The sequence below is a fragment of the Taudactylus pleione genome, unplaced genomic scaffold (assembly GCF_031769625.1).
Source record: "Taudactylus pleione unplaced genomic scaffold, aTauple2 ptg000824l, whole genome shotgun sequence".
In the NCBI taxonomy this organism is placed as follows: Eukaryota; Metazoa; Chordata; class Amphibia; order Anura; family Myobatrachidae; genus Taudactylus; species Taudactylus pleione.
The window spans coordinates 78,458-100,274 of NW_028285226.1; the positions used below are offsets into that span (position 1 = coordinate 78,458).

Sequence of the window (21,817 nt, forward strand, 5' to 3'; positions counted from 1 at the left end):
GCAAAACGCTGTATACCGGCCCGCTTTATGGCTGTATGTGGAACCAAGTCTCCTGGCATATTTTATCATTTGCATATACGGGAGCTGACTCAGAGTTGGGAGCAGAGTTTTACCTTGGTAGAACCATTTTGCACTGCAGGTGGGGCAGATTTAAAATGTTCAGAGAACTTTAGATGGAATTGGTATGAATTACCGCCGGACGCAAGTTTCAAGTTCCAAATCCCGACAGCGGCTGGCCGACATTGCTGAAAAGCCCCGATCATCCCTAAGGTAAGTATTTACTAACCTAACCTCCCCCCCCTAACCCTCCTTAGGGCTCCTTCCCCCAGTGCCTAACCCTAATCCCCCCTCTAAGTGCCTAAACCTAACCCCCCCTTCCCCGCCGCCTAAACCTAAGTCCCCCCCGGGGGTGCCTAACTCTAACCCTCCTTTACCCTAGCTTAACCCTAACCTCCCGGGGGGGGGGGTGTGCCTAACCCTAAATCCCCCCCGGAAGCCCTAAACCTAACCCTCACACCCGCGCGGCCGTCCGCGCTTGGCGCCCGGCATCACTTCGATCGGGATGCTGGGCACCGGTCTCCCGGCGTCGGTAAAATGACAGGCGTCTAGATTTAGACGCTTGTCATTTAAACCTCGCCGGGATAAAGCAGTCGGGAAGCCGGCGGACGTAATCCCGACGGCCGGCTTCCCGACTGCATGCCCTTTAGATCGGAATAGTAAAAATACAACTGTGCAACATTTGTGTGCTACATGCAATAACTGCCAGTATTTACCCTGCATGCAAATCAATACATGTATCTGCACCCCTTGCTTTGCAACATGGTTTGTCTAAGGTTCTACTTTCTTTTTGTTTTGCTGCCAACTCTGAATCAGCCTGACACAACCCCCAGCAGAGCACAGCATTCACACAACTCACAGCTTAGGGTGCCTAAAAGTAATATCTACTATATGACTTTTTTAAATTAATTGCATGCACTATTTTGCTGCGAGTTTAAGTGTTATCATTTGTGGACATTGCTGTGTAATAAGTCGCCCGTACAAACCTCTGACAGACGGCCTGCGCCTCTTTCATGGTGTTCCCAGCATTCACTATGTCCTGAGGGTCAAAGGTCATCATGGCTTGCATTTCCAACACGGTGGCATACGTGAGTGCATGGTACATGCTCTCCTTGGACCTGTGTATTTAAAATAGAATAATTTTGGAATAAATTCTAATGCTCCCCCATTATGCCGCCCTACCCTCCTCTTCAAAAGCCAGGAATCATTTCTTAACAAATGTGCATTAGGAAACATTAATTATATTTGATGGCTCCATCTCTGAGACACAACCCTCTTTACACCACAAACTTTGGCCAACATTTCAAAATGGTGCTAAAATCCTACAAGCCAGGAGAGGAGATGCACCGGACCGCTTTGGAGGCTGGGCCGGGCTTTTTACGTCATTAGGCCCGACACGAAGGCATATTTCTAGCTCCTCCCTCTACCTACTGACTAGAGATTCCCAGTACTATCTCTACATCCTGCCCACTTCACTAGGAAGGGGGCGGAAAGCGGGAGATCCACCCACTCTTCCGAGAATGCGGGGGACTACCCGAAAAATAAGGAGCATACTTACCGCCTTTTTTGCAGTGTTTTCTGGGAGCAGCAGGAGAGGACATGTTGCTCTCAGCTTCGGGGGGCCAGTATATAGCTGTAATTAGGCCCCGCCCTCTTTACAGGAAAACCCTGCCCTACGGACTCAAAACTTTCTCGGACTCTCCACATCCTGCCCACTTCACTAGGAAGTGGGCGGGATGCCGGAGATCTGCCTACTATTCCAGGGGTGTGGGGGGTTACCCGAAAAAATCGTGAGCCTCCCGCGACTCCCGGGAGAGTAGGGAAGTATGATCGGGAGTCCCCCGCACTCTTCGGGAGAGTAGGTCAGTATGGCTAAAATGAAAGAGCATGTAAATATGATAGCTCTGACGGTATTTGAAGCCCTATGGCCTCATATTATACAGGGAAGGCAGGTCATTCCAAGCCATCCGGCTATTGAACCAAAACTGGCATCTTACTAATTGCCGAAAAAAGGAAAGAGGGCACCTGGCTCTCAGATAGGCACCACTTGACCCTATTAAGAGGCCAGTGACAGCAAAATGTAACATGAAAGACAGAAAAATACTACATAGCTAAAAAAAAAACCCTATAATTTAGAATCAGAACATGAGAAAAGGCCTATTAAAGTATGGAGTGTATAAAGGCACTTAATGGTTTTGCTTAAAGTATAGTGTTGAGGGTTAATTTGTGTTTGAGCAAGTGACAAAGGGTGAGATGTATCAAGCTTTGGAGAGTGGTAAAGTGGAGAAGTTGCCCAAAGTAATCAATCAATCAGCTTCTAACTGTCAGTTCAAAGACTGTGCTAGATGGAGGAGAGTTAGAAGCTGATTGGTTGCTTTGGGCAACTCTTGATACATTTCCCCCAAATATTGGGGCCAGAGGGATACTGTAAGGCGCTGAATCTGAGATGGATGCAAAGGGCCAAATGTAATAGGGTGAGAGTTTAGAAAATGTGAGAGTTTAGCAGTAATCTCTCACATTGGTTGAGTTTTATCTTCAAAATGGGAAAACATCTGAATGAGATTTTAAATCGTGAGAGTTTTTTAAGTCTAAAAAAACATGCAAGTTCACTCTGTTACTTTATTTTTGGACTCTATTAAATTGGCAAAGTTTAAAAAGTGTCAGAAACTCTCACTTTTCTAAGCTCTCACCCTATTACATTTGGCCCAAAGTGTCTGTGTTTGCATGTAGCAGCAGAAGCCAGATTTACTACCTTATGCGAATACAAGTTTCTGTAGGGCTAATGCCATTATCTGTTCTACTTGAAGCCGCACCCGCCAACTGTTTTTCAATCGACACTTGTGACTGTCATCATTAGTATCGGCTCTTGTAACTGCCTTACGCTGGGTGCAAGTGACCCATCTGAAGCAGGCCTCAGAAAGTACAGCTACACGCCCACGACGCTCCCACAAGATGGAAAAGTTCTACGTGATCGCATGGTCACTGACCAGTTCTCACAAAGAGAGATCCTGCCAAGATCTGCCCAACTCACAATCACCTGGAGATATGCAAAAATGTGTAATATAGTGCGCCGCATGCTAGCACTCACAATTTGCTGCCATCAAGGGAGATCCGTTCGATTCCGAATCAGGCCCTAAGGCATCTGCAGACTTAGGACGTGATGTACTAAGCATCACATGAGTGATGCGGTACATCTCGCCTAAAGGTGGCGTTACCCATCAGGACAAAGCACAGGGCTTAGTACATTTGGGGAATGCAACATTTTCACCTTTAGTACATCCCGCCCTTAGAACATTGGCTGGGTAGTTATGGTTTCCTGCTGTAGGCAATTACGTGCCCCACTCCTATACACAGTGATCTATCACAAGAGTAGCAGAACTGGATTTGCAGTCAGTGCATGTAATCTACAAGGTGCATAGCGTTTGTTGTGCAGTTCAGATGAGGCTTTGGATCCACTATATGCCTCAGTCGGCCGAATGATTGGAATATGCACAAGATGAGAACTGGCGGTCCTCAGGCTTTGTCCTATAATGGTTAATGTGACCTGTTCTGTTCCTCTCTCTGCACTTCGCCAGAGAAACACATTTTCAGCCGCTTTCCGGCAATAAAAAGCTTCACATACACAAACTTGCTAAATGTAATAGATGGAGCCCTAATGGATCCTAAAGGTGCATACACACACAACGATTTAGTTAATGAACGATTTTAGTAAACGATTTTCTACCTTGAAAAAATTAACTAAAATCGTTTACTAAAGCTGTTCATTTACTATGTTCATTTAAATGTAATGAATGATTTTTTAGAACTACAAACGATTTTTGCATATTCCCTTACTGAAAATCGTTGAGTTGACAAGTTTGACTGAACTACAAACTACAAAAAACAAACGTGAACGTGCATGAACGAAACTCGTTCATCATTTGACTCAGAAAGTGAACAATTTTTACAAACGATTATCGTTAAACGATATCGTTTAACGATAATCGTTCAAAAAATCGTTGTGTGTGTATGCACCTTTACTCTCCAGATTCATTTAAGCCGTAAAGTATTTTAGGTAGAAAAAAAAAGCGTATTTTGTACAAGGGGTGGAAAGAAAACATAGGTGGTTACACTTTTGCCAAGTGCAAATCTGGAGATTTGTCTGCCATCCGCACAAGGCACACTTCACATTTGCAGCGGTGTCTCATGAGATTGCAAAGTCCTGCTGGGAGAGGCCATCTAGGTGAACAGGTGCAAAATGACCTTATAGTGTAAAGTAATGTTAGCAAATAGCCTCAGTGAGAGACGTGGCTCAGGCCCTGAATATTATCAATGCTCTCCACAGTGAGTAAACCAGTGAGAAAGGTCCTGGCAGGATCAGCTGTACATTCCTGAGGTAAATAAATAGACAATGCTGGGTGGGAACACTGGTCACTGAGTCATGAAGTCACAAACTTTTCTGTGAATGAATAGCAACAATGCACAGCAGCCCATAATGGTATAATGATAGTGGAAACCTGTGATTATAGCAGTCCTAATTTCTCACACAAAATCTACTGTATTGTGAGCAATTCTATATTTACCAAATGCTACAAGAGCTGTTTCAGTCTGTAATGCCTGACCGACGATGAAGGGAGCATCACAGATTGAAAACCTTTGCTATGGTCAACGATTATTACTTACTGTGGTGTAAAACAGGTGCTTTAAAAACTATCATCTCCATCGCTTCAGGAGGAACAGCTGAAATGAAGCCATCCCCACATATGCCATACAAATACATACAATGTACTATACGACAGATGAGAGGCCTCCCCCCATCACTTCCGGCTGTCCTGAAACCCCCTTGTAGGCCAGCGGCAACATCCAACTGATCCTTGGCATTACCGGACCTGCATTCTGGTGCCATAGATAGCCCATGGTGCCCTTATGTCGTCAGACAACTTCCTAGCTATCCCTGAATATGACAAATCACCAATATGCCTCCCTGGCTTTGGTCTGAACCTGGAGGGAGGGGGGCACTAACATCTGGAAACAATTACAGATGATGGGTAATAGAAGAGTGTACTAACAGTGCTGGCATAGACTCACACAATTATTCGTAAAAAATACCCAGGTTATCGCCTTGTCAACCCGGGTAGCTCCTAGAAAAAAATCCTGGGACGATTGATACATCATTTCTTCCCGGGTCTCAAGCAGGGTTTTACGCAGGTAAAACCCTGGTCAGGCTCAGTGGAAACTGGTAACCCGGGTCTTCCGACCCAGGACCCGTTTACCGCATGGTGATTGGCTGGTATACAGACAGCTGTCACCTGGGAGGGAAAAATTACAGCCTCTCAGTATGGTCCGGACTGTTCCGGTTTTTACCCCATCCCCGCTTCATACGGGGCGGTTGTAATTTCTCCCTCCCCGGTGACAGCTGTCACAGACATCTTCCCGAATGACACCCCCCCCCTGGAAAGGACTCCCTCCCCTCGTCTCTGGACTGGCATTCAGGGGATATCTGGAGTTTCCGGCGCTTGGGGATGACATCATCTTCAAGCACCAGCACTGCACCCATGTGCAGCGTGAACGACGCCGACTCGGGATATTCCCGGGTCGGCGCCGCAGTGTAAATGGGGTAAATCCCAGGTCTGACCCAGCTTGGAACAGTGTTTGATGGAAAAGGGGTGTAATTATGTGATTCTGTTCTGCATACCGATCGAAGGTAAGCTGGGTGCGGACAGCCGCGCGGGGGGGTGGTTAGGTACCCCCGGCGGGGGGGTTAGGGTTCGGCACCCCCCCCCCCCAGTGAGACTTAGGGCTAGGCTGTGGGGAAGGGGGGGTTAGAGTTAGCCACTTAGAGGGGGGTTAGGGTTAGGGTTAGGCACCCTAAGGGAGGGTTAGGGGATAGAATAGGGTTAGATCTTCACCCCTGCCGGGCTTCCGCTGTCGGGATTTGAACCGCCGGCCATGCTGATTCCATCGTGAGGTACAGATTGATCCGGAGTTCGTAACTATGGACTGCCTCGTCCCCCAAACCACTTAAGTCAACGGTGTGATTTGTTTCTTCCCTTTAATTTTATTTCTTGGAAATTGTGAGTAATTTATGTGAACCCTTTTATTGTAACATTACTATATCTTATAATTTGTTGTAACTAAGCTTTGAAGATTTTCTTGAATTAAAACATTAATTCTAGTTCTGGAACTGTATTTTTATGACCCAAAACCTCATTTGGCCCATGTTACCTATTTTTACTAAGTGTCCATATTGTATAGCAGGTAAGAGCAAAGGCTTACCCTGTATTTAATACTAAAGTTCCCCTTTGCTGGTGGCAGCTCTCAGGTTTATTTAACCACACGTGCTGAGTTAACTTGTAAAAGTCAAGGGCGGCGATTCTCAGATTGGCGTATCTGGAGGGATCGGCCGGGCGGTCCGTGACACATGCAATCGGCCGATCGCAGGTAATCGCAGTGACTACGCAGACCCATCGCAGAGTGATTGACAGGAAGTGCCGTTTGTGGGTGGTAATGGGGGGGGTGGGTGGGCGAACGCAGGCGTGCCAGTGCGTTTGAACACCATTGCATGGGCATGCATAAATTAGCCACTACAATGCCCTACGCAGGCTGAAGTCTGATAGCGTGCGATGAAGTTAGCAATTTCTGAGTAAGGTCAGGGCTTGTGAAAGTGTGCGTGAGGCTGTGATGGCACTCCATTGTACCCAGTGGCATCCCTCCCGCGGTGTCACCTGGTGCGGGGAGGGACGCTGTGTGCGCGGCGCAGTCGTGTGGCACCAGAAAGAGGGGATGGCCTCGCGGACAGGAGGCGTGGCCACGTGGGTAGAGGCGTGTCCCCGTGACCCAAACCCCCTGGTCCTGTGTTTCTTTCTTACTGGGAGGGGGGGGGTGCAGGAGGTGCGGATTTTGTGCAGCGTCCCGGCTCCCTCACAGTGTCAGGAGCCAAGTGCTGCACTTAATACTACAGTGTAGCACTCGGCTCCTGTCACTGAGGGGGAGTCTGCACCTTGGTGTTGCCACCCTTGTGACGCCACTGATTGTACCGATGGTTTCGCAGTCCTGCTAAACATTACGGATATAAGGTAAAGTGGTCGTCCTTATGTTGTGCTGCGGTGGCAGTGGACAAGCATACTATCGCAGTTGAACTGCGTGCGTAATCGCTATTGCATTTCGCAGTTGTGTTCCATTGTGAATCAGCCTGTCAGTGCGTTCTCAATCATGGATGTGCTTCTAAAGCCGAGTGCTGCCTATATCAGATAGGAGCCACACAGGGTTACCCATAGACAGAACAAAGGAAGATAGTGCTTACCTGGCCTGGAGGAAGGTGAGAGCCTCCTGGAAGTTATTATTTAAGAACATGTCCAGCGCAATCATACATTCGGAGAGGGAGGTCTTTAGGTCTGAATCTGGCTGCCTGGGTAGACAAAACATAAGACAGGTTAGATCATCTACATTTAGCTGTTATTAGCCAAGCACACCTGTACAAGGTCAGTATATACCGCACAAACCTGCAAACAGAAACCTCACATTTCTGGTGCAATGTACAAAATGTAAGCCAACATCTAATTGTCCTATATATATATATTTCTTATGCACCAATTTTAATAAATCTCCTTTTCCTATAAGCGCTGTAGTGATTGTAGCCAGAAATAGCCATGGTCTCTGCTGACAGTGCTCCGCAACATATAATTTACCTACTGAAAGATATACAGGGATTTTCGGAAACAATGGCCCTCATTCAGACCCACTCGCAAGCGGGCGCACGTACGTTAGGCGTACGTACAAAAATATTTAAATTCAATGGCTCGCTCGTATTTTCGTTCGCATCTAAAATTCCTCCCTAAACTCTGACGACCCCTCCTCTAACTAACGAGCGTACTAAATAGCGAGCGTACATCCCCGAAATGGCTTGAAAGGAACGCACGCACAAGTATAAACAGGAAGTGGCCTTGTCAGATGTCGATTACCTGCTCCTTTATTCTGCCTACCTCCATCAATCGTATCATGCCAATCAATGTATCAATTAGCTTAATTGTTTGTTTTTTTCAACACAATGCAAGAAACTTTACTCTTGTCCGTGTTTGTGTTTACCCGCAGAATACGTACGGATGAAACATTCGCTTTTATTGTTCAAAAAACATGTGAACCACAATTAAACAATTGTACTATTGCTGTGGATCCCCGCATATTTCCCTGGGTTCATTTCTTTATTTAAATTTGCTTACGCATGTCACTGCATCAAGCCTATCGTAACTCTCCAGAGATTTCTGGCCCTGTCGAACACATGACTCATACACTAACCAATAAAATTGCTCCTGTTAATTTCCAAAATACATTAGCCAATCAGAAAATTTTTACACACTTTATCAAAAATGATTTTTAAGAAAAACACCATTGCCATCATGAGAGCCTCCGCATTCACCAGGCGCGGGCTGCTGGTGCTTACGGAGGTCATGGATCGCCGGATCACCAGCCAGCCTCAACCCATGACCAACCGGCAGAAGCGCTCCGCGTATGCGGAGGTACGGTCCCGCCTGCGGTCCTTCGGCTCACGCCGCAACATCGGGCAGCTGGAGCGCAGGTGGTCCGACCTGCAACGGCGAACTCCCCGCTTGCTGGCATGCTTTCGCATGCAGATCCTGGCAAGTAAGTGTTATGTATTGTGGTTTTAATGTTTGTGTTTGTGGGGCAAACTGCGTGTGCATGTTTTCCTGTCTGTTCTATTTATTATTTGTACTCATATCTGCGTGTGCATGTTTTCCTGTCTGTTCTATTTATTATTTGTACTCATTTCTGCGTGTGCATGTTTTCCTGTCTGTTCTATTTATTATTTGTACTCATATCTGCGTGTGCATGTTTTCCTGTCTGTTCTATTTATTATTTGTACTCATTTCTGCGTGTGCATGTTTTCCTGTCTGTTCTATTTATTATTTGTACTCATATCTGCGTGTGCATGTTTTCCTGTCTGTTCTATTTATTATTTGTACTCATTTCTGCGTGTGCATGTTTTCCTGTCTGTTCTATTTATTATTTGTACTCATATCTGCGTGTGCATGTTTTCCTGTCTGTTCTATTTATTATTTGTACTCATATCTGCGTGTGCATGTTTCCCCTCTATTTCTGATTTATTAATTCTACTGCTATTTGGGTTTTTTTTTTTTTTTTTTTTTTTTTTTTTTTTAGTTTGGTTGCCCGGATTTGTCCATAAACTAAACGCAATTTCTTTGACATATTTTAGGGGGACAGCCAAGACTCCGCCCTCACCGTCCGTCCAGACGGCGTTCCCGCCCACTATCCCCAACCCCCAGCCAACACTCCACCCCAAATCTTTCCCCTATTCCCCACTCCTCCCCATCCTTCCCAGACCCTCTCCCGGAAATGTCGGGCCTCCTTCCCCTCCGTCCCACTTCCCCCTCTCCTCCACCCACCCCTCTTCCAATTACCCCCTCCCCGGAGTCCATCATAACTCCGCCCCATTCTTTGGGTAATGACGGATCCTCCGAGGAGGATCATGGAGGTTTGCCCGGAGCTCCCGTTTTGTCTCCCGGTATGTTTTTTTTTTTTTTTAAACCACAAACTGTTTGTATGTAATCATGTGTCGTGCCTTTCTTCGTGTTTTTGTGGCTTGACTTTTGTTGATTGTGAAGGTTTGCCTTTACCTCTTCCTGGTGATTTAAACATACACATATCATACCTGTGGGAATTTGTACCTAGGCCTTGTATTTTTGCCAGCCCACCCTTTTTATTTTTGTTTTTGGGTTTAGGAGTGATTTGGTTGTTTTTTTTTTTTTTCTGTGGATTCCCTATTGTTGTATTAACCCACACACTTTTCTCACCCACAGAGGAACAGAGGCGTCGGCAAGAGGTGGCGGATGTTGTGGGGCAGATGCGCCAACATGTCATCGGCATTCTGGTGGCCCTCGACCGGCTGTCTGGCCTCCTTCGGCATTAGTTTTTTTATTTTTGTTCTATTTTCCAATTAAATTTATTAAGACAAATATACGTTGTGGCTCATTTTTAAAAACCAAAACCAAGATAGTTTAGCCTGACATAAGTAGACTGTTCCTGCAAGGATTTCCCTTTTTTAAAAGTTAGATTGTGTTTTGTCTTTGTATGTCAAACAGACACAAGAAACACATAACAGTACCAATGTCATTTCCCTTTTTGGGTGTAGTGTCAATTACATATTTCTACATTTTCCAGGTTCCTACTTGGTGCGCAAGCTGCTTAGGCCAATCTTACAAATCCCAAGGTTGGGCCAGGCTTCCTTTTGGTGTGGATTGGGAAGCTGAAAACATATTTCAGTTTAGCTCAACTGGCGTCAGTACTGGTTTACCCCTTAGTCAAATGTAACTTGTGTTAACCTGGTTACACTTGCTGTTAACGTTCCAAAAAAGGAAGACCATTTCACTCTTCAAACATTTATTCACAACATAACAGAGAAAACAAAGTGGTCACTCCCAAAATAAATACACAGTGATAAATTCAAATACAACACATACCAAGAAATAATTAAATAAAAACACAAAATCAAGACCTGGTTGACGAAGGACCATGCCAACATGATTCCACAAACATGGCGTTGCGATATGGGTTCCAGAATATATGCCCAAAAGGACCAGATCCAGGTTTGGTAAGGGTAGCAGGAAGTAGTGAGCGTTGGAGTGCCAAAGATTATGTGAACAAACAGAAGATGGTGAGAAAAATAAAAATAAATTAGATGTTCGCCAAAAAACACAAACACATTAGGTATAAACACTGGAGTTTTGTTCAAACTTACCTAAAAAATCTGGCCACCACATCATCGCGTATGGCCCCCCCACATACTGACCTTCGACCAACCTCGGGGGGGCCATCCTCAGGTAAGGCATCCTCTGGCTGCATTGGGACACCACTCCTTATGGCAATGTTGTGAAATATCCCACACAGGACCACAATTTTCGACACCATATCCGGCACATACATGAGCTCGCCACCAGAGCGGTGGAGGCATCTGAATCGGCCTTTTAAAAGGCCGATACAGCGCTCCACCACTTGCCTGGTGGCTGTAAGTGCGGAATTATACGCACTTTGTGGCCCTGGTGTGGGAGCCAAATAAGGAGTGAGCAGCCAGGACATGCAAGGGTATCCACTGTCTCCTGTGAACAAAAATAGACCACATCAGGAACACTGTGTATGAAGCTTAACATTGTTATGTACTAAAGGTCTCCACTTACCCAGAAGCCACGCATCACCAGCTTGTAGGTTGGTTAATTTCTGCCATATCCCTGATTGCCGGATGACGAAGGAGTCATGAGCACTTCCGGGTAATTTAGCATTCAGGGACAGGATCTGGAGGGAGGCATCACATACCACCATTACATTCAGGGAGTGATAGTGTTTCCTGTTTCTAAATATTGCCTCCAGCCGTGCTGGAGGCTGAAGTGGTATGTGAGTACCATCCACAACCCCTATGATGTGTGGGAAGCCAGCTATTTGGTAAAAATTGGCCTTGGCCACATTAAGGGCACCCATATCCAAAGGCATTTTAATAAAATGATGGAGGTGCTTGAAAAGTGCCTCCATCACTGCCCTCAGGATCCTGGAAAAGGAGGATTGGGAGATGCCCGCCACTATTCCCACCGTTGTTTGAAACGATCCTGAGGCACAGAAATGTAACACCGCCATAAATTGCGTCAGTGGTGGTATTGCTGTTGGACTGTCAATTTGCCGCTCAAGATCACTTTCTATTAATGAGAGAGTGTCTATGATGATTTTGGGAGGTAGACGGTAGCGTCTTAAAACCTCATCATCGGGCATTCCAAAAAGGGTGACACGTGTTCGAAATATCTGGGGCCTTGCATGCCTACGATGCCTACGCCTGGGACGAGTTTGAGGTTGGTCGTCTTCCGGGAGCAGGGCCAGAACAATTCGCCCCAGATCTACCTGAAATTCAAAGTTTACAATGTAAGGCTTTTGACCCACCCCAAAAGTAACAAAAAACAACTTAGCTTTCTGATACCATCCATAGCTGCTTACATGCCGGGGTATTGTCATGATACGTATAAACTGTAAAAAAGCCAACAATGAGACTTCAAAAATTTAGAGGGTGATTTTTTTTTATTCAAATTGTTGCAAGCCAACACAGAAAATAGCGGAAACACACATTTGGCCATCGATGAAAACGACATTGCACACCGTACGTCAAATAGGGTTCAAATGGACCCAAAAAATGGAAAAGGGAAAAGCAAAACTGGATTACATGATGAATAAGCCGCCAAAAATGCGGTAATTAATTCGCAAATGCAAGTCACTACACCAACAGTCAAAAATGCGGTAATTAATTCGCAAATGCAAGTCACTACACCAACAGTCAAAAATGCGGTAATTAATTCGCAAATGCAAGTCACTACACCAACAGTCAAAAATGCGGTAATTAATTCGCAAATGCAAGTCACTACACCAACAGTCAAAAATGCGGTAATTAATTCGCAAATGCAAGTCACTACACCAACAGTCAAAAATGCGGTAATTAATTCGCAAATGCAAGACAAAAAATGGACTTACCCAACTCGAATATATAAGATTTCCCAAAAAAACTTCTTTGGGTCCGAAAACCCAAAAAAACTAAAAAAGATGAAATGAGTGTTAAAAAAATTAACTAACCACAAAACAGAAGAAGACACCAATTGGCCACAAATTTGACTGCACAAAACTTACCAAATCAGGAAAGGATGTGGAAAAAAGGAAAAAAATGCGAACGGAAAAACAAAAGAACTGTAGCAAAAACAAACAAAAAACCAACTCTGCCAAATCCTCCAACCGCAAACAACCAAATCCAAACAACTTAACCGACAACACTCCAACAACCCCACCTCGACTCCACACACACCAAGCCATAAATAGTGTTTATTTTCCCGCACAAATTAAGGATGAATCATAGGGACGCACAATCAATGATGCGGCCGCAAACAAAGGACGCATGTATAAATACGTCACGAAATCACATTGAATTTCTGGTTGTTTTCATTCTGGAAGCAGAAACATGGCTTCAGACCAGGGAAACAATGGCCAAAAATCCGGCGGTAAGGCCTTCATGCATTTTGTCTCCATGATTATTTTCAAACAAATATATTGGTCAAGTTGTGAAGTGGCTAAATCTGAATATTTACCCAAATAGGTGAGGAGGATGACATGGAAGAGACTGCTGGCCCCAGTCAACCCGCCAAAGCTGCCAAAAAAAAAAGGCAGCCACATTTCACAAGCAAGGAGATGGAGGTTTTGATCCAGAAGTGCGTTGACATCCTGCCCCAGGCAGCCAGGAATATGAGCCAAAGCCAGAAGTGGAGAATGTGGGAGGAGGTCGCCGTTGCTGTCAATAGGGTGGGTGATTATGTCCGTCTAGCCCGGGATGTCAAACGGCGGTAAGTAAACACTTTCCCATCCTATAAACAAACCCCATTGTAAAAAAAAGGATAATGGTTCCAAATTCATTCCACAGATGGGCAGACTTCAAATATCGTCTCAAACAAAAACTTGCCGACAGGGCTAGGCATGCAAGGGGGACAGGTGGGGGTCCCACCCCTGTGTCATTGGAGTTGACAGACTTAGAAGAGATGGCACAGGGGTGTGTGCAGGCTGTGGAGGTGTTTGGCGTGTCCAACATGGATACGGACATGCCAGACTTTGCGGCTCCTCATGTTGGCCAAGGTAAGTCTTGTGATGTCACCAACTCTGAAATGCTATTGTGCCAATATGTAGATTCTAATGTGAGTCTTTTCTCCAATTTCCTAACAGAGACAGAGGCGGATGAGTCTGCTCCAGAGGGGAGCCTTGGCCGCAGAATTTCTGCTGGCTCTGCAGGGGAGGAACCAGTACATCCGGCTGAGGACCCTGCAGAAGCCAGTCCAGGGCGTGCCCCCTCGCAGGCAGTGGGCCTCCTCACAGAACTCAATTTTAAATCGGATTGCCATACGGAGATTCTGCAGAGGATGGACGCCAGTCTGATACGGGTGGCTGAGGCCCTGGAGCAAAATGCTGCGGCCAACGTGACCATTGCTCAGGCCCTGGCGGAAAATACCAGGGCCAACATCCGCATCGCCGATGCCCTGGAGCAGCTCGTTCGCCAGCACATGGTGGAGCCGACCTCCCTTCCTGCCGGAACATCCGGATCCTCCACCTCTGGCACAACATCAGGCAATCCTCCAAATGTGCCTAGCCCTGTGCCTAGTCCAGAGGCCACAACATCTGCCTCTGGACAGGCCAGCCCGATGGCATCCCGGACCCGGTCTGGCGCCCACCCTCACCCAGCCAAACGGGCAAGAAAACGGTGACAGCAATGGCGACTTTTCCCACACTCCTTCTGTGCTTGGCTCATATTCCTTTCTGGTCAAAACTTCCCTCTCCTTTCTTGTGAAATGTTTTTAAATTTTGTATTTACGCTTATGTTAGCAGTTATGGTTATTTTTTTTTGGATCAAATATCTTGGCCACAAAAAAAGGCAACAAAATATTAGGCCAATTTGTTTGTGTTTAAACAATAAATTAAAAACAAAAAACTGACATTGTATTGTGACATTATTGTACAAATGGGTTACATTTAATCCTGGCCCTAAAGGCAAAAACTGACCCTCTTAAAAAAAAAAAAGGCCTCTTTAAGGAACGTTTCAAAAATCACATAGCGATGCAAATTCCACAGTAAACCAAAAAAAAGGGGAGCTAATTAAAAGATGATGACATTATTGTTACAATAGGCCATAACCAACAAATTGTGGCCAAAATAAAACCCCAAAAATGTATGCTAATTGATTGTGTAATCATGACATTAGCAGCTCTGATTTCCACCTGCGTACGCTTTTGTGCTATCCCAATAAACTGCTTTCCAAACACATACCAAGCCGGATTTCAATCCAACACTAATTACTTTACTGACCAGCCGCGATTAATCGCTGCACCATCGTGGAGTCCCGGGACGGAGGAGAAGGCCATCGCCAATGTGGTCGAGTAATCCTGACCCTAAGCTGTGCGAGCATTTTGAAGGGAAAGCGGATGTTTCAGTGACGTATGAGACGGTCCGAACACATTTGACGTTCGCATCTGCTAATGTATGTACGCCCCAAAAACGCCTCGCCACGCCTGCGTTTTTTCATCTCCACCCCCGTCAACACCCAAAAACGCCCTGTTCTGTCAATCACATTTGACATGTCACTTCCTGTACGCTATTTTAGGAACGAGAGAAAAAAAGCTCGCAATCTGCCGTACGCACATGCGCAGTGTAACACCGACGCATGCGCGGTTAGTCAACATCGGAACGCAACGAGCGTACTGTTGTTAACGTGCGGCTCTGAATGAGGGCCAATATTTCAACATTATCCAACTTTAAATAAAATGCAAACAGACAGCGCACGTACAAATAGAAAAACTGTTGAACTCTGTAAGAGGCAGAAATTGATTGGCTGTAATAATTACAATTTTTATATAACAACTTTAAAATGCATGCATATTAATGTGCGTGTAACATAAATTATCACAGACACAATCTATTATGCAAATTCAGATACCGTTGTTGGTAGAAGCCCATTATAAAAGTATGTTATTGGTTGTTTCCAAAGTTCATGATTCCACAGTCTAATTTGGAACAACACTGTCCCTCTGTAGATCACAGTGTGTAGTGTAATATTCCACTCCCTGTATCTGTATCTGGCAGCACAATCACTATAATTCTCTTTATTAGCAAATGGTGCACTGATAGTATTACAATAGAAAAATCACATAGGCTTAATATCCAACACTCATAGGGTCTGATTCTGAGATGGCCAAAAATCTCGGTGATTTGCGAACATATGCTAAAGCAGCAGCCGTCTGGATTTGTACTAAGATGTCAATAGGCTGCATCTCAAAATCCGCCGCTTGCGTACCCAGACGCACCATTGTTCGCAAATCAGTCTCAACATCGAACATCTGAGCAACCCTATGGTCGGAGGTGGGTTGCCGGAACCATTTTGTCTGCATAGAAAGACGCAGTCAGAGACACACCCCGAAACGGTCACGACATGCCTGCATGTCACTCTCCTCCCACCTCCCGTTACCTCCCACAAACACTGATATACAATCAATCACCCTGTGCACAAGTCCTTACTGCGACCGCTATCAGTAATCACACTTGGCGTATGTGCATTGCGACTCGGACACAAGTGCAGCACAAAAATAGCCGCTCAACTCAGCAAACATTGACACTGCGTCCACCACTAAATCAGACCCACAATCTCGTAGCTTAAATAAAAATTAATATCTATAAAAAATTCCCAGTTTGGAGACAAAGCGGATCAGCTGAACTGTAATCAGAGCCTCGGATTGCCAAAGATCTATTTGTGTATGGGAATAAAGTTGACTTCAGCACCATTTTGTTTAACTAGGAGACAGAGGGGGAGATGCATAAAACCTTCTAAATATGAAAAGTGGAAGATTTGCCTATAGCAACCACTCAGATGCTACCTGTATTGTACATCACTCATTGGAATATCAACTATAGTGTGTATCAGTCACTAGAATGCTACCTATTGTGTATCAGTCACTAGAATGCTATTGTATTGTATATCAGTTACTACAAGTATACCCATATTACATATCAGGTACAAGAACGCTATTGCATATCAATCACTAGAATGGTAACTGTATTGTGTATTAACCACTACCTGTATTGTGTATCAGGTACTAGAATGCTACATGTATTGTATATCAGTGACTACGATGCAACCTGCAGTGGCGTCACAAGTGGGGTGTGGGTCGCACCTGGGCGTCACCCGCCGAGGGGTGACACTAAGGTGCAGACTCTCCCTCAGTGACAGGAGCCGGGTGCTGCACTGTAGTATTAAGTGCAGCACTCGGCTCCTGACACTGTGAGGGAGCCGGCACTGCACACAGGGCAGCCCGATCCTCCTGCACACACACCCCCGCCCCGCCCCCCCGGGCACCCCCAGTAACAAGCACAAGACCACAGGGTTCGGGCTGTGAGGCCACACCCCCTGTCCATGAGGCCATGCCCCCTGCCAGCGGGACCACGTCCCCTGCTCGCATGGCCACGCCCCATCCCCTGCTAAGCCTACTCTAGTGAATTGGTCACTAGAGTAGGCTTAGCAAAGTGGCAGTGATTTGGGCTTTATGAAATTTGGCTGTTATTGGAATAATTATGAGGACAAATGGCATGCCAACAAGAAAATCGACGTTAATGGCCCCAAGACTGCTACTTTGCTAGGGATCAATATGGTCTTAATATGTGCCTGAATAACATAGGATAGTTTATGTCCACATGAGCATTTTCAACACGGTTGAGCCTTCTTTAACATAAGATCTATATGTGACTAGCCTGGGATGACACCTATGCAATTTGGAAACGATCTGCCTGAAGAAGAGGAGGTAACACTCTATGAAACGCATTGCATTTGGACTGTACTATAAATGAGACCCTGCTTTGTTTTTTGCCTTTCATGTAATGGTTTGATTTAGTTGTTTCTATGTTTAAGTATTGTGGGGAGATGTATCAAACCTTTGAGAAAGAGAAAAGTTAAACATAGCAACCAATCAGCTTCTACTTGTCATTTATCTAACACAGTCTAGGAAATGATAGCTAGAAGCTGACTGGTTGCCATGTTCAACGTCTCCACTTTATCTTTATCAAAGGTTTGATACGTCTCCCTCTAAGTGCTTTAAATGCCTATATGTTATTATGTGTATTGAAATTGTCTCTTCTGTTAAAGGACATTTTGACTTTAAAAAAAAATCTGTGAATAACAAGGGTTTTATGAAACCACTGCTTAGTAAATATGACCCTTTATATGAGTGTATGTATGTAACATATGTTTAGTTTGAAATTATTATCATGTCAGAGTCATAGCGCGGGTTTGTCAGTCCTATCTGCTCCCCCCCTGGAACATACTGGGAAGCTCCTTTATCTTCCCAAGATCAAACTATCTCCTCTTGGAGGCACCAGTGAGAAATAATTCTGTTACAATATTTGGAAACTCACAAACAGGGTCATTTATGAATATTTGTATGTTTTATCCCATAGCAACCAGACTGTAACTGTCAATTTTCTGGTCAGAAAAAATAAAATATTTAAGATACAGATGTGTGCCTCTGATGTCTGAATTAAGTAGAAGAGAAGGTGATAACTGGAGAAGTATCCTCCTTAATTTGTTAACATGGTCTACATGGGTTGGGTACACGATCCCGACAGTCAAAATGCCATAGGTCAGAATCCCGACAGCAGCATCCAGACGGTCCAAATCCAGATGGAATTTGGTAAGTATTTTGATCAGTACCCTAACCCTCCCCTCTTGCAGCCCAACTCTAACCCATCTCTCCTGCAGCCTAATCCTAACCGTCCCACAGCCTAGCCCTCCCTCCCTGCAGCCTAACCCTAACCCTCCCCTCCCGCAGCCTAACTCTAACCCATCTCTCCTGCAGCCTAATCCTAACCGTCCCACAGCCTAACCCTCCCTCCCTGCAGCCTAACCCTAACCCTCCCCTCCCGCAGCCTTACTCTAACCCATCTCTCCTGCAGCCTAACCCTAACCGTCTCGCAGCCTAACCCTCCCCTCCTGCAGCCTAACCCTAACCCTCCCCTCCCGCAGCCTATCTCTAACCCATCTCTCTTGCAGCCTAACCCTAACAGTCTCGCAGGAAACCAACCCCTCCTGTAGTCTAACCCTCCACTCCTGCAGCCTAACCCTAACCCATCTCTCCTGCAGCCTAACCCTAACCTTCCCGCAGCCTAACCCTCCCCTCCTGCAGCCTAACCCTCCCATCCCACAGCCTAACCCATCCCTCCTGCAGCCTAACCCTCCCCTCCCTCAGGTTAACCCTAACCCATTCCTCCTGCAGCCTAATCCTAACTGTCCCGCAGCCTAACCCTAACCCTCCCCTCCCACAGCCTTACTCTAACCCTTCTCTCCTGCAAACTAACCCTAACTGTCTTGCAGCCTAACCCTCCCCTCCTGCAGCCTAACCCTAACCTTCCCGCAGCCTAACCCTCCCTCCCTGCGGCCTAACCGTAACCCTCCCCTCCCGCAGCCTATCTCTAACCCATCTCTCCTGCAGCCTAACCATAACCGTCTCGCAGCCAAACCATCCCCTCCTGTAGTCTAACCCTAACCCATTCCTCCTGCAGCCTAACCCTAACCCATTCCTCCTGCAGCCTAATCCTAACCGTCCCGCAGCCTAACCCAAACCCTCCCCTCCCACAGCCTATATACAGTCAGGTGCATAAATATTGGGACATTGACAGAATTTTCATATTTTGGCCTCTATTCACCACCACAATGGCTTTGAAATGAAACAAACAAGGTGTGCTTTAACTGCAGACTTTCAAATTTAATTTGCGGGTAATTACATCCAAATCAGGTGAACGGTGTAGGAATTACAATGGTGTCTATATGTGCCTCCCACTTTTTAAGGGGCCAAAAGTAATGGGACTATCAACTCAAAAGCTATTTCATGGACAGGTGTGGGCTATTCCCTCGTTATTTCATTATCGGTTAAGCAGGTAAAAGGCCTGGAGTTGATTCTAGGTGTGACATTTGCATTTGGAATCAGTTGCTGTCGACTCTCAATATGAGATCCAAAGAGCTGTCACTATCAGCGAAGCAAGCCATCATTAGGCTGAAAAATCAAAACAAACCCATCAGTGAGATAGCAAAAACATTAGGTGTGGCCAAATCAACTGTAGGGAACATTCTTAAAAAGAAAGAATGCACCGGAGAGCTCAGCAACACCAAAAGACCCGGAAGACAACAGAAAACAACTGTGGTGGATGACAGAAGAATTATTTCCCTGCTGAAGAAAAACCCCTTCACAACAGTTGGCCAAATCAAGAACACTCTCCAGGAGGTAGGTATATATGTGTCAAAGTCAACAATCAAGAGAAGACTTCACAAGAGTGAATATAGAGGGTTCACCACAAGATGTAAACCATTGGTGAGCTACAAAAAAGGAAGACCAGATTAGAGTTTGCCAAACAACATCTAAAAAAGCCATTACAGTTCTGGAACAACATCCTATGGACAGATGAGACAAAGATCAACTTGTACCAGAGTAATGGGAAGAGTATGGAGAAGGAAAGGAACTGCTCATGATCCAAAACATACCACCTCATCAGTGAAGCATGGTGGTGGTAGTGTCATGGCGTGGGCATGTATGGCTGCCAATGGAACTGGTTCCCTTGTATTTATTTATGAAGTGACTGCTGACAAAAGCAGCAGAATGAATTCTGAAGTGCTTTGGGCAATATTATATGCTCATATTCAGTCAAATGCTTCAGGACTCATTGGATGGCGCTTCACAGTGCAGATGGACAATGACCCGAAGCATACTGCAAAAGCAACCAAAGAGTTTTTTAAGGCTAAAAAGTGGAATGCTATGCAATGGCCAAGTCAATCCCCTGACCTGAATCCGATTGAGCATGCATTTCACTTGATGAAGACAAAACTGAAGGGAAAATGCCCCAAGAACAAGCAGGAACTGAAGACATTTGCAGTAGAGGCCTGGCAGAGCATCACCAGGGATGAAACTCAGCGTCTGGTGATGTCTATGCGTTCCAGACTTCAGGCTGTAATTGCCTGCAAAGGTTTTGCAACAAAGTATTAAAAAGTGAAAGTTAGATTTAGGATTGTTTAGTTTGTCCCATTACTTTTGGCCCCTTAAAAAGTGGGAGGCACATATAGACACCATTGTAATTCCTACACCGTTCACCTGATTTGGATGTAATTACCCTCAAATTAAATCTGAAAGTCTGCAGTTACAGCACATCTTGTGTGTTTCATTTCAAAGCCATTGTGGTGGTGAATAGAGGACAAATATGAAAATTCTGTCAATGTCCCAATATTTATGCACCTGACTGTATTAGTAGGAATTCTGATTCACAGCAGCTATTTCATATATTGTTATTTATAAGGTAATTTCATCTTTATAAGATATCTGTAACAGACGCCAAATGCCACTCCTATCTATGGAACACTGGGCCTGATTCAGAGCCGGACGCTATTTGCGCTCGCTCGTTCAGAAAATAGGGGTGGCTATTCAAATGAACCGTTCGCTCTTTGCGGTCTGTTCACGCCTCTATGTCTGAACGAGCGAACAAAACATGCGGTCGTAATTTTGAAAAATACGCCCCCTGGCCGCTCCCACCATACGTCATGTCCGCTATTTAATAGATTAATCGAGTACATCGACCAGCGTATGAACTGCTCGCTATTCTTGTGGTTGGTTTTTCCTACCGCTATTTTGCGAGCAGTTCTAGCTATAAAAAAACCAAGTGACGCGGTCAATAACGCTGCTGTATTAATTATGTACACCCTTAAAACGCCCGTTTTGACCTTTAAGCACGCCTGCGTTCTGATCTCCACTCCCCGTTTTCAAGCACCTTCCCCTGTTACCACCCACATACGCCTCCTCCTGTCACTCATATTAGCAGGCATTCGCTATTTAGTGAACAAACGATTTTCGGCCGCATTGACTGGTCCGCGCATGCGTATTACAATCCGTACGCATGCGCAGATGTGCGAACATCGCTCGGAACAAGCGAACGGCCGCTTACGAGCGGCTCTGAATGAGACCCACTGTCCGGACATAAAATGTGTCAGTTTTTGACCACACTCCGAAATACTTATTGTAGAAGCGACTGACTAGTGGCAGAATTCCGTCTGTTTGCCTTTTTAAAAATGCGTCTCTAATGGATAGGTAGGTAATACGCCTTGAGTGATACCACTGGACCATGCATAAGAATTGTGGCAGTAAACTACTAATAGAAATAT

At 45.3% G+C, this 21,817-nt stretch overlaps 1 protein-coding gene across 1 annotated transcript in view; it reads right to left on the reverse strand.

Moving 5' to 3' along the window:
• TTC39A (tetratricopeptide repeat domain 39A) overlaps positions 1–21,817 on the reverse strand; it is a 90,051-nt gene that overhangs the window by 48,891 nt on the left and 19,343 nt on the right. The window contains exons 2-3 of the mRNA XM_088458314.1: positions 7,340–7,444; positions 1,044–1,175 (exon numbers count right to left, since the gene is read on the reverse strand). Of these exons, the coding sequence (XP_088314440.1) occupies positions 1,044–1,175; positions 7,340–7,444 (237 nt within the window). The remainder of the gene's footprint in view (positions 1–1,043; positions 1,176–7,339; positions 7,445–21,817) is intronic.